Here is a 16,165-nt window from a genome sequence, read left to right on the forward strand (position 1 = left end):
CTGTTCTTCACAGTTCTTACTGGATCAAGATGAAAGAAGCAAAGTTGGAGCAGATTTGTTTAAGCTGGTTAGTATTCAGAGAAATGCATTCACAAGCTCCAACCTTCCCTCCCCTGCACACTCCCCCCGCGCAAGAAGGTAAAATTCTGGTTATACATATTCCAAGTATCTAATCTTTATTAGATTGTTCAGTCTGCCCAGTCGTGGTACAGTTTTATAACAACCAGAAAACAAGTTAGTAAAAATACTCAAGTATATTAGCCTTTGAAGAAGCACCATGAAGTGACTAGTGTTGTGTCCTCCCAGAGCTGCGCACTTCTCTTTTTGAGCAGAAAATGCCTCATGTCTCAGTTGTACCAGCTTCAGAAACCCATGCATAGTTAAGTCTCAGAATGTGATGTTGCAAAAGAATGGGTAAGCAATCCAGACAACTCAGGGCAGGACTGTTTGTACTCTATACACACACACCACAACTTCAAAGGCAGAACATTTGCATAAGATACACCAAAACGCTCTCAGGCATAAAGGTTTGTTTTGATTTTTTTTTTTTTTTTTTTTTTTTTTTTTTTTTTAAAAAGACACCTTTTCCTAAAGCCAAACTTAAGTGGTTTTTTGTGGTTTTTTTTTTTTTTTGGCACAAAAGAAGTCATGTTTCATTTCTAATGAGATTACGAATCTGTTGCTCAGATGTGGAATTGTGTAGCTGAAAAAAACAGGCTGCTTTTGACAAAAGGACCAAGGACGGTTTCTTCTCTAGTCAAGGCAGGCTAGCATCAAGAGAATCTGCTAGAACTCCAAGACTGAATCGAATACTTGAGGGACGGGGCTAGAAGCATTTGCCCTAAAACTGGCCCCAGCCTACATCAAATCAACTGCTATGGTTAATGGTTTGACGAGCCAATAGTTGGTTTGTGCTTCAGGACAAGCCTGGTCTTTCCCAGATAGCCCAGCTGGCCACTGGTTGTTTGTGCATTAAAACCACACTGCATGCCAAAAAGTAGCAGCATTTCCAATTCCCTAGAAGACGTACAGCTTTCTACTAGTAGAACCTGGGGCAGACTCCCAAACACATCCCCTGCCTTACTGTTTATGTACACAAGTTAGCTGAGAATTTTGGCACTGCAGATTTTGGAGCTTTTTAGTGAATACTTGGATGGGTCTCTACTGCTTCCCATTTCCAGAAAGCTCTGCAAAGCATTCTCCACAACCCCAGTGTCCCGTGTTACATTCAATGCCAACCCCCACCTCTGTGTGACTCAGCTTTGACTACTACTATTAGGTACTATTAGCTGGTCCTTCACGAGCAGCAAGCCATGCCAAAAGCCTTAGCGATACGTAACCTGCAATCCAACATCTGTTTATGATGTTACTAGAAATGATCAAATGACCCCCTCCCATCCAAAACAAAACACATTTTCATCTGGAGACATCCCCACACAAGCACTTAGGGACCTTAGCCCCTGACAAAAACAAAAAAATAAAGGTTTACAGTACAATTGTGTTTATATTGTTACAGGCACTTAAGAACAGGATTCTTTGGTCCTTCAAAGGAATCAGCCACTCTGGCTTCTATCTTCAGAAACCATGGGTCTGCACAAACCTTAACACCTCCTGCACCCAAAGGAAATTCAGACTGATTTGCATTTCAGGGCAGTGCAGCTCTACCTTTAGTCTAACCCTACAATCCCCCTAACTCCCCCGTTGCCTACATAATTCATAAGTCTTCCTGTAAACATCTCGGATCATCTACAGTTTCCAATAACACTGCACATCCAATCTCCACAGCGTACAGCAGACACAGCTAGTTCCAAACAAACATGGGAACAAGAAACTCTCGAGAAAGAGTCCAGTATATTGCCTTTTGTCACAGTTCTTCCAGAAGGCTGCCAAGGCCAGGGAGCACCCTGGAATACAGATCCTGGAGAGTGTTGTCCATGCTCAGTTACAAGGAAGCCATGTTGGGTAGGAGTGACTGCAAGGCCGAAGGGGTTGCACATGGGTGACGTAGTAGTTGAAGTTTATTTCGCTGACGTACGGTGCTGGCTGATAGTAGCAGGTCACATTGGTTACCGTCGGGATGATGTTCTGCTCAGCCAGCACCCTCACAGCCAGCATGGCAATGAGGTTCAGAGTTTGCCTCCTTTCGTGTCCCATCAGGCACACTGTACTTTCATTCACCACCCGGTGCAGGGTCATTAGGCAGTCATACCTTTTGCTCTCCATCCCAACAAAGTGACTCTGAAGGTAACACTCGAGCTTCCGCTGCTGTTCTCCAATGTCAGAAAAGTCTATGAAAAACCTGGAGCACATGTATCTCTGTAGCGCCTTCATATCTACTTCCGACTTGGGCTTAAACCCACTCACCAGGAGATTGCAGTACTTCAGAAGCCCACCACCTCTAATTTCTTCTGGGTTCCTGGTGGCAATGATTCGGCTCCTGAGATGGTCCATTGCTTCCCCGAAGTCCCCATACATGCTTTCCCCAGTGACTGTGGGGTGGAAGTTCTCAGACATGGGGTTCTCTGAACACTCTCTGAATAGTAACAGTGAATCCAATATGATCTGGAAGGAGTCCACGCTGAACTCAAACTGCCGTCTGAGAGAGTCCACAAATTTGAGTTCCACATTTTTCCCACTGTTATTAGACAGTGATATAAGGCTCCAGCGGTCTGTTTCATTACATACTTTCACTAGTTTCTGCACATATGCCTCCTTCAGAGTCATGGGGGTGATTTTGTCTTTGTTTACGCCTTCTGGGAGGAAGTCCAGGAGACAGTCCATGACCACATCTTTAACTAGCTGGAAAGAATCCTCACTCTTCAGATCCACACAAAAAATGAGGTCCAAGTCTTTGTACCCTAGGCCACTATCTTGATGTAGGACATGGCTAGCTGCTGAGCCATTCAACCTGACATTATGGACGGCAATTCCCTTCTTTTCCAGACGGCTGCGGACCACCTGAGATACAGAGAAAGAGAGTGTCATTGTTCTATATAGTACTAAGGTAGTGTTCTTAGAATGGGATGTTAGAACTGAAATTGGGCCTGCATGTTGAAGTAGGTCATGCCAGCATAACAAAAAGGAGATGGGTTATCATTCCTATTACAAACAGGGAAGTTTGGAGGTACTCCAGAGAGAAAGGCTAGAGAGACCTATACACTTCAAAAGGCTACATGTTTGAAGCAGTCACTGGATTTAAAAGGGGCCTCAACTGCTTGTTCTTACATTAGTGTGCTCCTGGCAGAAAGTGAACATCTGTACTCCTGCTTCTGTTCTACAGCTGTTAACTGCTCCCACCCAATTATCTCCAGGCAGCAACTGTCTGAGCAGGTTCACTGCAAGATCTGTTTCCTCAAGTCTCTTGATTTTTATCAAATAAGGGTTTTAGGTAACAGTTTTGGCTCATTAATCTGAAACTGCAACTGATCCAGGGAGAAGTGCCCAAATGCAGAAACAGTGAAGTCCCAATTTTTATTTGATTGAAGTAGCTGTATTTGTACATGTTTTAGAAGTTCTCCTAACCTTGCCAAGACTCATTAAAGGCAAACTAAGAAGCTAGAGTTGCTGAAATGCACTTGCCATAAGTATGCAAGTTCATGTCTTAACTAGTAAGTGTATCCTAATAATTTCCAGTACGTCAGTGTTTTGCATTTGACATCTTGCCAGGTTTAAGAGGCAACTTTTAATCTAACAGGTGTTACCTTGAGCAATTTTAATCCTGCCTCCTCAATACTGACACACCCACAAATACACCTCTGAAGCTTTGTTCATTTAATATGAAGCTGAATCACTTTCCTGATGACTTAAACGTGCATTAGGCTGAAAGAACCCTAAGATCATAAAATATGAACTACCTATTCCAGACATCAGCTAGCAATTGAGGATGGTAACTTCTTAGCAAAACATTTGAGCTCTATATATTATTACACACAATCAGGAACTCAAACTGAGTACTTTGGCACAGATTCAATCTTCCTTTAATATCAGGATATTCAGACAAAGTTGAAAATGAAGTCTGTGAAACCAACATCAAGAAAGCCTAAGAATCCTAAAAAAGCTAGTCCTCAACTTGATTTACCTAATGTGCCCCTGAAATTATTGAAGTGTTTGGGCACAACAGGCAAGAGGTACTATTCCAGAACAAATAGTTCAGCCACAACTTTGAATGTAACTGGAACCAGTTCCAGTCTAGAAAAGTTTTCCTAGTTAAGTGGAAACTAACTATAGAGTTTCAACTAATCTTAACAATTTATGCTATGCTGCCCTGCAGTTATAGTACCTAGTTCTGACGGGGACTCTTCCTTTTCCAGCTGGACGGGGTATCCCACTAATCAATACGTGTCAGGCCCATGAACTAGACTTTAAAGAATTCCATTTTGGATCAAGCTTAATGAGAAGTTAGAGAGCCACCAATACTTACTGGAAGGTTAATGGTATCAAAACGACACTAATTTATATCAGCTAGTTTCATGAAGGCTAGTATCGCCTAGCTGCAAGTCTGAAACGGCACTTTCAAGCAAGCAGAGGGTATTCTGGTGAAACATGTGAATGTTGGAAAACATGGAATTTTACACCTTTACACACTTGTGATTTTTACAAGATGTGGTTCTTATGCTGGCACTTCCTAGTTACTCTCTGGCAGGAGCTACTGGAGCTAAGTTGGACATTCGCCTGGACTCACTGCCAAATTGTAAGATTCACATATCAAGCCACAGGGAATGAGTAAGCCATCTACTATTAGAGATGTCAAATACCCACCAGTGCATGCACCCTTACCGACATGTCAGGTAGATTAGTTTTAGGTCCAATTAAGTAGTTAGTAGTAAGCTCACACCAGATTTCGGGACAGTGCATAGTTAGGTTGCTCATTTTCACATATCGAGCAGACATTTCCATCTCCCATTCAATGGGCAAGGAATGCTTTCTATTTAGGAATTGTTTATAATCAAGTCAAATAAGTAAGAAACTTCATACCAATTATGGTCAATCACAGTGAACGCATGTTAGACCAGAGTTACAAAATTGTATCTTTTCCCCCACGTGAATATTATTTTGAATATGATGTAGGGGCTACAGTTTTGTACTGGTCAGTCTAGTATTAGATATAGGTCAAGAAGATTGATGCAGAATCAGGAACAGGGTTTGGATTAAATTAACATTAGAGTCTCAAAGCCTTTGCTGCATACAATAGGAACTCAGACCCCCGTTGGGTTAAGATTCATCCCAAGACCTAGAAGACAGATGTTTGGGATCCAGGATTCAACATCCCTGCTCTCTGAAATCCAGGGGGGGTTATGGTTGCAGTTCTCTGAATGGTTCAAATGCTCATGGCCAGAAGAGTTTAACACACTAACAGCCCATGAAGGTAGTTCACTGCCTATGTGTCCAGCTGCCTAACAATACAATCCTGCTCCAACATAAGTCAAGGAGAGATTCCAATGTATATGAATGACAACAGGATTAGGCACAAACCAAACAAGAACAGTCATATTGGGTCAGACCAAAGGTCCATCTAGCCCAGTATCCTGTCTTCTGACAGTGGCCAATGCCAGGTGCCCCAGAGGGAATGAACAGAACAGGGAATCATCAAGTGATCCATCCCCTGTCGCCCATTCACAGCTTCTGGCAAACAGAGGCTAGGAATACCTTCCCTGCCCATCCTGGCTAATAGCCATTGAGGGACCTATCCTCCATGAATTTATCTAGTTCTTTTTTGAACCAAGCCTTGTAGGATTCAAATGTCTGGAGAGTCAGTGTTCTCTCATGGACCACACCACACTGTTCCAAAGGATACCTGCCCATGCAGAAGGCTGGATACGAGTAGTAGGATCTGTTGTCCCAACTGTAGAGGGACAAGAGCATTTGAAATCTATTACTCACTGCTAACACTAGGATAACGCATACAGGAGGACAGACAAGTGTTCCTAAGAGGATTGTCAGAAGCAGGTCAGTAGTACAGAGTACCTCACTATATATGGTACAGCTGAGCAATTCTGACAATCAGGTGGCAGGCACTAACAAAACCTGCCTGCATTTTGGCCTGGTATTCTCTACCTCATTTGAGTAGCTGGTTATATATAACCAAGCATTACAAAGTGACTGCCTTTTTAGGTTACTTGTTTCAGATTACTCAGACCTAAATTCTGAGACTGCCAACGTGCCTAGTCAGAATTACTGTCCCGAGTATATACAGTAAATTGCTAGTGGCAAGATTGTAAACATCCTTTAATCCACTATTGCACAGCTAAGACTAAAGGAAGAACATTTCACTTTAGTTTAGTTACTGTTCTGGATATTAAGTTTCACAATTGGGGGAACATTTCATGCTAGATATCTGGCTTCTGCCAATGTCAGCTTTCCACTGCTCTAGACAAATCAAGCTTAGCACTCTAATAGCTTCTTATCATTTGCTTCGTTAAATCTTTCATGTCATACATATGCACTTCAACAAAATTTAGCGGTCCAATTGAGTTAGCATAACCGTAAGGGCTCTATATTAGCTGAAGTCACATTGCTTTGTATTAAAAAAGGCATTTTCAAATGCCACTTGATCAATTTCCAAACTTAAGTGAAGTACTCCAAGAGGTAGAGATCTTGAAATCTCAGATTAGTTTCTTGTGAAACTAAGTTTGGTTTGGGAATAGGCTTTTTAATTAGAAGCCAACATGCTTGATTTTACATTTGATGAGTCATTACTAAGGAATGAAGAAGCCTCCCTTCCGTGAATACACAGCAACTTATTTGAACTACCAGCAACCGTATTAGGATGTTACATGGAAGATGTGTGCACCTGATGCACAAATGGAGAATCAAGGATCCACCACAGTGCAAATGCAGAGAGACCACCAAGCCATGGGGCACTTGTTCAATCTTTCATGTCCAGGGGATATAGTACTCTGCATCTCCTGAAGCCCTCAAATGAACGGCAAGCCTTTGTACGAAGCTGTGAATTTCCATATGAAAGAAGTGCAGTATTAAAGCACTGCGGTTATTACTTTATGGTTAACCAATCCCTGTTAATTTGGGAAGATTATGAAAACCACTGCTCTATGCCATAATCTAGTTTTTTTTCTGGTGACCCAGTTGAAGAAAATTGCTGATGCCTGCGACCCAATGGAGCTGGGGATGAGGGGTTTCGGGGTGTAGGAGGGGCGGGATCAGGAATGAGGGGCTCTGGGCTGGGAGTGCAGGCTCTGGAGTGGGGCTAGGGATGAGGGGTTTGAGGTGCAGGAAGGGACCCTGGGTTTGGAGGGGCTCAGGGCTGGGGCAGGGGATTACCTCTGGCGGCTCCCAGTCAGCGGCACAGCAGGGATGCTAAGGCAGGCTTCCTGCCTGTCCTGGCACCGCAGACCACTCTATGCCCTGGAAGCGGCCAGCAGCAGGTCCGGCTCCATGTGGCTCTCGCCCAAAGGCACTGCCCAGCCGGTGCTCAGGGCAGGGGCAGCGCACAGAGCCCCGTGGCCCCTCCCACCTAGGAGCCAGACCTGCTGCTGGCTGCTTCCAGGGCACACAGCATGGTGTTAGAACAAGTAGGGACTAGCCTGCCTTAGCCGGGTAGCACTGCCGATGGGACTTTTAACAGCCCAGCTGGCGGTGTTGACCAGAGCCACCGCGACCCAGTACTGGTTCGTGAGGCACAGTTTGAAGACCACTGGCATAGAGTACGCAGTTTAAAGTCAGTTTGAGAAGAACTGAAGGACACTTAAATTTGATGCAACCTTTAAGGAAGTGTTTCCAAAATACAAGGCTGTGTTTCCAACAGGCATAATGCATTTTATGGAAATAGTTTAAATAGCCACTCCCCTTCAATCTTTGCCACCCAGATTTTGCAGCTCTGGGAAACTTCAGTTAGCACCAACTTGAATCACTGGACCAGCTGATATGCTGTTTACTCTGCCCTAAGTGAGAATAGGGTGACCAGATAGAAAGTGTGAAAAATCTGGACAGGAGGTGGGGGTGATAGGCGCCTATATAAGAAAAAGCCCCAAATATCGGGACTGTCCCTATAAAATCAGGACATCTGGTCACTCTAAGTGAGAAGTAACTTGTATTTACAATTCATTTTTAATCTAATGTTTTGGTAAAGAAGCCACTTTCCAACTTGTTTTGGCGTTAACAGTGATCCTTTCACATTAAGCATTACTTCTGTTATAGTTGCTAATGGAGCAAGTTATAGATTAAGTCCCTAGTGGTCCTAAATCCACCAATAATAAATTGGAATAGAACACATTCTCTTAAATGTCTGACACTTCAATATAAGTAGTGTAACCGTGCAAGCAATACTAACTGCATCCGTTTGTCCCTACATAGCTAAAGTTTAGCTTTCATTATTCAGACCTCAGAAGTCTGAGATGGGGTCATCGGGTCCCAGCATTAATTTACATTGACAAATCCAGACATTTAACATCCCCTTGACATTCAGACAACTGAGGCTGAACTGTACAGCTTTAAGTGTCGCAAAAAAGGCTAAGCTAATTCACAAACTAGTTGAGGTGGCCATTAGTGCATTTGCTGCCATATCTGCTGCATCTATCCTATCGTAAAGCGTCTCACAGCCCTACAGAACCTAGCCTGGGCTGATGGAGTCTGCATTTCGTTATTACAAACATCTGTTTTTAATATGTGCAGTAAAGTAGTCCCATGTTGCCCTCTACCGATGTGGCAGTTCTAAATGAACTTTGCTATTTACACAAATAAGATTAATGCAGGATGTCCTGGATCCAAGACTGAGTTTTTAGGTTAACAGGAAAATGTCAACATGAAGACAAGGGACAAGCCAAGACACAGAATGTTAATAGATACAGGGAATCTAATCCCAAGGCAATTCTGAATGACTTTGCCTGTGATGACCCCTCGGTTTCCTGTATATCATGTGCTTCAGTCTGGGCGAGGGAGCAGCAAGAACCAGAGGCCTTGCATAGTAAGAGATGGATGTAGAGTGAAAAATCTACCATCTTAGCTTCGGCTAGTAGAAGTATTTGCTTCAGCTGGAGAATTCCTGAGCCTGGGTGGCAAGATGCCAAGAGTGAGAGACTGGATATCACAGTCTCAGCAGTTTTATTTTCTGCTAGCAGATTCCAAGCCCCATATAAGCAGAAAGTGAGAGCAAGCGCAGGACCAGCCTGAGTGCAGCCTCATCAGGGAAGAGTCCAACACTTCTGCACAAACTGCGTACGAAAAATCAGTGAGTCAACAGTGGCCTCTAAAGTTTCTGGTGACCTCCTTTTCCTATGCAGTGAGCCTACCAGTTGGTTTGGAAAAACTGGATGAGTTTCAGGTAGCCCCATAGCATGCTCGACTATGGAGGAACTGCCCTTGCCCAAACACGCAGTCTGTCTCCATCAAGCAGGGGGATTTAAACACAAGTTGTTCTGGAGAGGGAGACACCCTTTGGCAGAAAATACTGGGTCTCTGCATATCACAGCTCCCTCCCATCCCCATGGCAGTTTCTCAAACAGGAGCAGGTCAGAACAGCTCCCATTGGAAGCACTGCCTTTGCCAAGTCACAATCCCCATGTATGGGGGGGACCCTTTGAACCCAGCCTTGCTAGCTGATCTGCTGGCTTCCAACAGCCCAGCGCTCAGGACTGCAGCAGATCCGCGTTAGCAGCGCTGGGCAGGAGCCACCGCACACTTCTACGGGATGGGGTGACCTTTAACAGGGAGGTGGGTTGCAGGAGGGCCTACAAGGCCCCCTCCTTTGCCAGCACCGTGCACAAGGGACCCTCCCCCCATGATGTCACACTGGGGAGCCAGTGGTCCCTCCCCACCATACCATGGAGAGTGGGGAGCCAGGCACCCCCCACCCCCTCCTCCATACATAGTGGGGAGCCAGTGGGGGGCATCAGGCACCCCTCCCCCCATGCCATGCATGGGGGGGGACACCAGGCACCCCTCCCCCCAATGTTGTGCACAGTGGGGAGCCAGGCCTCCCCCATACATAGTGGGGAGAACCAGGCACCCCCCTACCCCCTCCTCCATACATAGTAGGGAGCCAGTGGGGGGGCACCAGGCACCCCTCCCCCCAGTGTTGTGCACAGCGGGGAGCCAGGCGCCCCCCCCCACCTCCCCAGGGTCACGCACGGCAAGGGACCCCCCCCCTTGTCAGGGGCTGGCTCTAGCCAGCAGAGGACCCCCTGCCCCGCCGGGGGACTGAGGGACACGCCCCCCCTCACCTGCACGATCCTGCGGGGCCGCACGGACAGGGTAGGGAAGTTGCCCCGGCCGTGGATGGGCACAGCCTCGCCCAGGATCTGGTCCAGCCGCTGCACCTGCTCCCAGCTCAGCACGCTGAACCGGCCGCCGGGCCGCTCCGAGCCGCCAGCCCCGGGCGCCCCCGCTGACAGCATCGCAACCCGCCCCCCGCCGCTCCTGGGAAACGCCACCGGAAGCCGAGCCGAAGTCACCCGGAAGCGGGCAAGAAAACAACCGGAAGTGAGGGGCTTAAAAAACAACAACAAAACAATTCTGAGGGGAAACGTCCTGAGGGGAGGCTGAGGCGAACCCGTGTGAGCCGGCGCCGTGTCCGAACTCCCCCGTGCTGCGCGCCGGCTACGCTGAACACTGCAGTCACCTCGGTCCCCGGAGCCGCTTTATATACCCGACCCGCCGTGCCCCGATTGGTCTGGCCCAGCCACCAATCCCCGCAGCACTCCGGATCCTTCAAGCGCTCTCATTGGCCACAGGGAGTGGTGGGAGGAGGAGCTTCTTTCCAGATTCGCCAATAGGGGGATGGGGCGGGGGGGAAAGGCGGAGCCAATGAGAGGGCTAGGGAAAGCTGGCTCTGGCCCAGAGGCCAGTCTTGCCCCCCCTCGCTGTACGGGGATCCCGTCTGTGATTGGTCAGGGCAAGAAGCCTGGGATTTAAAGGGACACGCACCGCCCGAAGGAGCTAGAACTGCCTTGGAATTAGAGGGGAACTAGAGGAGGGAAGCTGGAGCTGGGGACTTGGGAGGAGGGGGCTTTGGGAAAATGGAAATGGTTGGGGGATCTGAGGGGATGAAGTTGGGACTGGGGGCATATGTGAATCTGGGGACTGGGGTGGTGCCCTCATGGGGACACCAACAGCAGCTGGGAACAACAGAGCCACCAAGGACTTTGCCGGAGTGTATCTGGCCCAGCGATGTATTTGTACAGGAGCTAGGGAGAGTCACTCTTTTCCCCACTCAAAGCACCCTGCAAGGTCCTAGTTCTGTGGTGATTTATCTGCAGAGGGGAAGTCAGTGACACCCTACTCTAAACGATCTGTCCCCTAGGTCTAGACCTTCAGCAGCTTCCCAGTCCAGGAAATATATCTTCCCCTTCCTCCTGAATTTCTGTGGTTTGCACTGTCATAATAATACCTTGCATTTTATGACATTTGCTAAATATATTGCGATGCACTGTTTACTTCAGTCCATGGCTTCAAGGCTTTTGCATAGCTTCCCTCCCTAACTAGGAATTTTGTGAATAAGCCTCAGCCTGAGCCATCTACAGTGCTGGTCATGGGGAGTTAAACATGCCTTATGGTGAGACTGAGAGATTAAAGGAGCTCAATCTATTTAGTTTATCAAAAGAAGGTTAACAGGCGACTTGATTGCAGTCTACAATTACCCACACAGGGAAAAGATATCTGATACTAGAAGGTTCTTTAATCTAGTAGACAAAGGCATAACACAATCCATTCTCAGGAAGCTGAGGTAATTGAAGTTCAAAAGGAAAATAAGGTGCACATTTTTAAAAGTGAGGTTAATTGACCATTGAACCATTCTACCAAGGGATGCGGTACATTCTCCATCGCTTGGAGTCCTGAAATCAGCACTGGGTGTCTTTCTAAAAGCCATGCTCTAGTTCACCCCCAAGTTGTTGAGTTACGTGCAGGAATCGCTGGGTACAATCTATGGCCTGTGTTACACAGGAGGTCACACTAGATGGGCATGATAATCCTTCTGGTCTTAAAATCTCTGAATCTACAAGAGTGCCGGGGTGGATCTGTGGTGTTCTTAGCGAGTGGTATAGTGATTGTCACGGGCTGGAATCCATGTTGGATTAGTCACTCGGAAGTCAACATGTGTCAGTTTTAGCAGGCTCAGCAACTTGAACTGTAAGCTCTTCAGGGCCGAGAACACTTGTGGCTCTGTCTGTACAGCGCCTAGCACAATGGCCTCAAACTTGGTTGGGACCTCTAGGCCCTGCTTTAACATAGATAATAATGTTTTTCTCTCTTTTCAGAATTGGCTCATCTCCGAACCTTTTTTTAATGTGTAAATGTTATTTCTGGATTCCAGAGGGTTCACGTTTCAAAATGACCATTTATGCAGCCCCAGAGTTACAAGTGGTGGAATTTATAGCCAACTAACAAAGGAAGATCTGTCCCAGGGATCTTACAATGGAAACTGGAGTTTCCTCAGTGAGAAGCGATAAAGGGTGGAAGAAGTGGGTATGGAAGAACGAAAGTTGCAACAGTAAAAGATCGTGATGTCCTTAGCGTTATTTCTGCAGCTTACTACAATATATTAAGGTTTGGGGGCAGCATCCAGAGCAAGGTCTGGGCTGGGGAAGGAGGGATATGAAGGAGGAGACTGTGTGGCGCACAGGACATGGGAGGCTATTCCGGCAGATGTGTCAATATGAGAAATGGCTCCTCTGCTCATGGAAGAAGATAGTCATAGATATGTAGGGCTGGAAGTGATCTCAAGAGATCACCCAGTACATCCCCCCCACACTGAGGCAAGATTAAGTATGCCTTGAGATGCCGCTGTGATACTCCAAATGCTAGTTTCTTGGGTGCAGTGGCATCCCTAAAAGTGTCAAAATATTGCTTCTCTGCCCATGACGTCTGCACAGCTCACAGCACAGATTACACCCAGCCCCAGAGAGGAGAAAGAGACTGAGGGGCCATATGTCACTCTTTAGGGAGAGAGGGAAAGAACCAGCATTGTCCTGTCCTTCATGGGGGATGGAGCAAAGGGATTGATCATTCCCTTCCAGCCAAGAGGCTCTCCTAGCACTGGGAACAGAGGGCTGCATATCAAACAGGGATGATAATTGATGCCTTTTGCTTACGAGCACAAGTAAATCCTGCCCTTAGTTACACCCAGGCAATCCATTTGACTTCAGTGGAGTTGCCGGGGTGTAAGTCAGGGCAGGATCGGGCCCTGTGACTGCCTATGTTTCATGGTGTTTTATGATAAGTCATAACCAACTGAAACGAAACGAAAGTGACGTGAGAATACGACCTTTGTACGGAGAAGCGCCTCTGTTTATACACTTCCACCCTTTCAGCTCTGCCACCAACCCAGGAGTCCTGCCCAAGAAGCAGAGCACGTAACGCTGGCCCCGGTGCTATTAAGCCATATAGTTTTCATTTAAAGCTCTGTCTAGTCTGGCATTGTCCTGCCACAGAAGCTGTTATCTTATGATAAAGTCTTGGCTGGCAGCCAACACCACTGTAGCGTTTCAGACTCTGGATTTATTAAACATGGTTTTAGTCACATTCGGAGAGAGAATTGAAGAGGGCTGGGGGAGTGGGGGAGATGTTGGGCATGGTTAAGGTTGACTGAGGAGGCATTCTAGTAGGATCTAAGAGACAAGTTGCTGTCTGAGAAAGCTATCCCAGGAAACGTTCAAAAGAGGGAAGGAAGAAGGCTGCACAATTCTGGAACAAAGCAGTTAAGCACCCACATGTCCCTGAAAGTGCCTTTGAAAATCTGAGCCTGAAAGAATAATGGGGAAGATTTTCTAAAGCACGTAAGGGATTTAGGAGCACAGATTGCATTGAAAATAATTGGAACTTGTGCTCTTAATTCTCTTTGGTGCTTTTGAAACTCCTCCTTTAATCATAATGGTTATTATTATAGCTGGTGATTTATATGCTGTGATGGCACGGCAAATGCACGCAGCATTTGATTAAACAGAAAGTCTGGCACGTTCACTAACTGGGGGAACATACAATCTAAATGTCCATCTGCCCTGCAGCTTCGGACATTCCAGGAACCTGCTCACGACGCAGGTGACACCCAAGGTGATTAAAGCGCTGGGCCATTTTACAGTGCAGATAACTGTGTCTCTGATCTGTGCTAAAGCCCTAGGCCCCCATCTTGCAATATGTTCCGTCTCGGAGTCTGGCTATGTGGAACTCGGACTTCCCAAAGCTCTACCGTGGATCAAGGACATGCCTAAGTTCCCATCTACACACCAACATTATTTGTACTCTTTGTATTGCGGTAACCCCTGCAAGGCCCAGTCAGGGTCCCTTGTGCTAGACATCGTTCACATACATAGCAAAAAGACAGTCCTTGCCCCATTTCACTTACAATCAAACTATAAGACAAGAGTCAACAGGTGGATACGATGAACAGACAGGGGTTGCTGGGGGAGGAGGGGAAGGAATACCCGCTAACAGGGAAACAGTTATGATCAGTGGAACCAACAGCAATCACAGCGCCCCCTGCCTAGCTATTGTTGCATGTTTTGTAGGCATCACAACCCAGAGGGGTTTAAGGTGGGATTTGGAGCACAACGAGATGGTCTTTCAGATTTTTACGGGGAGCTCCTCCTCCCACACATAAAAGGTGGCATGGGAGAAAGACGACAAACTAGACCACTGAGCGCTCCAAGCGGGCATTGTTGGGGGAGTGGAGGCAGAGCTGGCAGCTCAGTCATGTATATGAGATGATAGCTAAGGTGGAGATAGGCCCTAAAAAGGAAGACAAGTAGTTTGTGCTGGATGTGGTGGGAAAGGCAAGTCGGCGGAGAGATTCATTTATGGGGCTTCAGCTCCCATGAGTCCTACTGATTGGGCACTGCATTCATGCAGAGCAGAATTTGCCTCCAAGACATGATGAGATGAGACACGCTAAGATGTCGGACAGCGGCTCAGGTGACAGGGGGTTGGATTATTGATGAGAGGAAAAAAGGTGGTGCAGATTTCTGGAAGAAAGGAAATGTCCGGTTAATTACATAAGAGATGCACATTGCCACCGGCTTCTGAGAAGAGCAAGGCGCTCTGGGAACCGAGGAAAATAACACCGGCTGACTGAATGAGCAAATTAAACACAACCTGAATACACAGCTCCACAGTTAGTGTTTAGAACTGAATTATCCAAAAGAGCCAGAGAGAAAAACGAAGGAGGCAGAAAATAGGTCAGGGTTAATTTATTCTTGCTCAATAATGATTGTACTAGCCACCTATTGAGTACTAGTTGTCCCATTTTAATAAATGAACCTCAAACGTTTTGATTTTTGCCCCACGTGAAGTTAGTGGTGTCTGGTGAGCGTAGATGGAACTGGGAGCCCATCTTTGCTACTATTTATAGTAAATGCATCCAACTGGTAGAGCTGATGCTGGATGCGATGATCGGGTTGCGTGCTGGGCAGCATGCAGTAAAATTATGAAATGTCCTGTAATACTGAAACTGCCATGACCTGGCTAGTGTGTATGTGCTCAGAACAGGTGTTGACGACATAGCAGTTAAAATGCCAGTGGTTTATGGCACCTTGGTCTATCACAGGTGGATCTGTGCCATCTTTAGTGACAGTGGGTAGTTTTAGTGAGGAAAGGGTAGTGGAGACAAGGTTTATTAGTCTTACAGAGTTAAATGCTGCCTGAAAAGCGTAAGCAGCAGTCAGCTCTGTTGCCTTTAAACCTGCTCCCACCAGGAAGTGAAGAAAGCAGACACACTCGCTTCACTATTATTGGTCTTGCTGGTAACAGCCTGGGATGGAGCCAGGAACATGCCCCAGCTGGTCTAAGGTTAGGAAAACAGCCGAGAAAGGAGGAATTCCAAACTGGGTTTCCAATGGATGGGTTCACGGAGAGAAGATCCTACTCGAATGCCTCCTGCTTCTCTCCATAAGACTGGGATGTTTGACCAAACAGGCAGGAGGGATGCTGAGGTACCACTGGCATGGCAGGGGATCATCTGGATAGGCACTGGGTGGCTTTTGGGATTCCAGTGGGTGGGGTGGCAATCGGGTGGGTGGGTGACTGGGGGCCCCTCTGGGGTTTTCCTGAATGGGGCTTTGTTAGACATGGACTGGCAGAAACTGGCTTGTTCAGAGGATTAGAATGGGGTGGAAGAGGTGGTGGCCCCTTATTAGGGACGTTAAAAGGTTTAGTCAAGACTGTGGCTTTGTCCCATCTAAAAGGCTTTTCCCAAACAAGCAAACACGGACTCCTCGAGGTG

At 46.7% G+C, this 16,165-nt stretch overlaps 1 protein-coding gene across 1 annotated transcript; it reads right to left on the reverse strand.

Annotated features, from left to right (window-relative positions):
* Positions 1-634: 634 nt before the first annotated feature.
* Positions 635-10,349, reverse strand: TENT5B (terminal nucleotidyltransferase 5B). The gene is made up of 2 exons (XM_065421703.1): positions 10,176-10,349; positions 635-2,958 (listed from the first exon to the last, which is right to left on the reverse strand). Exons 1-2 carry the CDS (start codon positions 10,347-10,349, stop codon positions 1,939-1,941), a joined length of 1,194 nt encoding a protein of 397 aa, XP_065277775.1. The 3' UTR covers positions 635-1,938.
* Positions 10,350-16,165: the final 5,816 nt, after the last annotated feature.

The sequence above is a fragment of the Emys orbicularis genome, chromosome 23 (genome assembly GCF_028017835.1).
Source record: "Emys orbicularis isolate rEmyOrb1 chromosome 23, rEmyOrb1.hap1, whole genome shotgun sequence".
Lineage (NCBI taxonomy): Eukaryota > Metazoa > Chordata > Testudines > Emydidae > Emys > Emys orbicularis.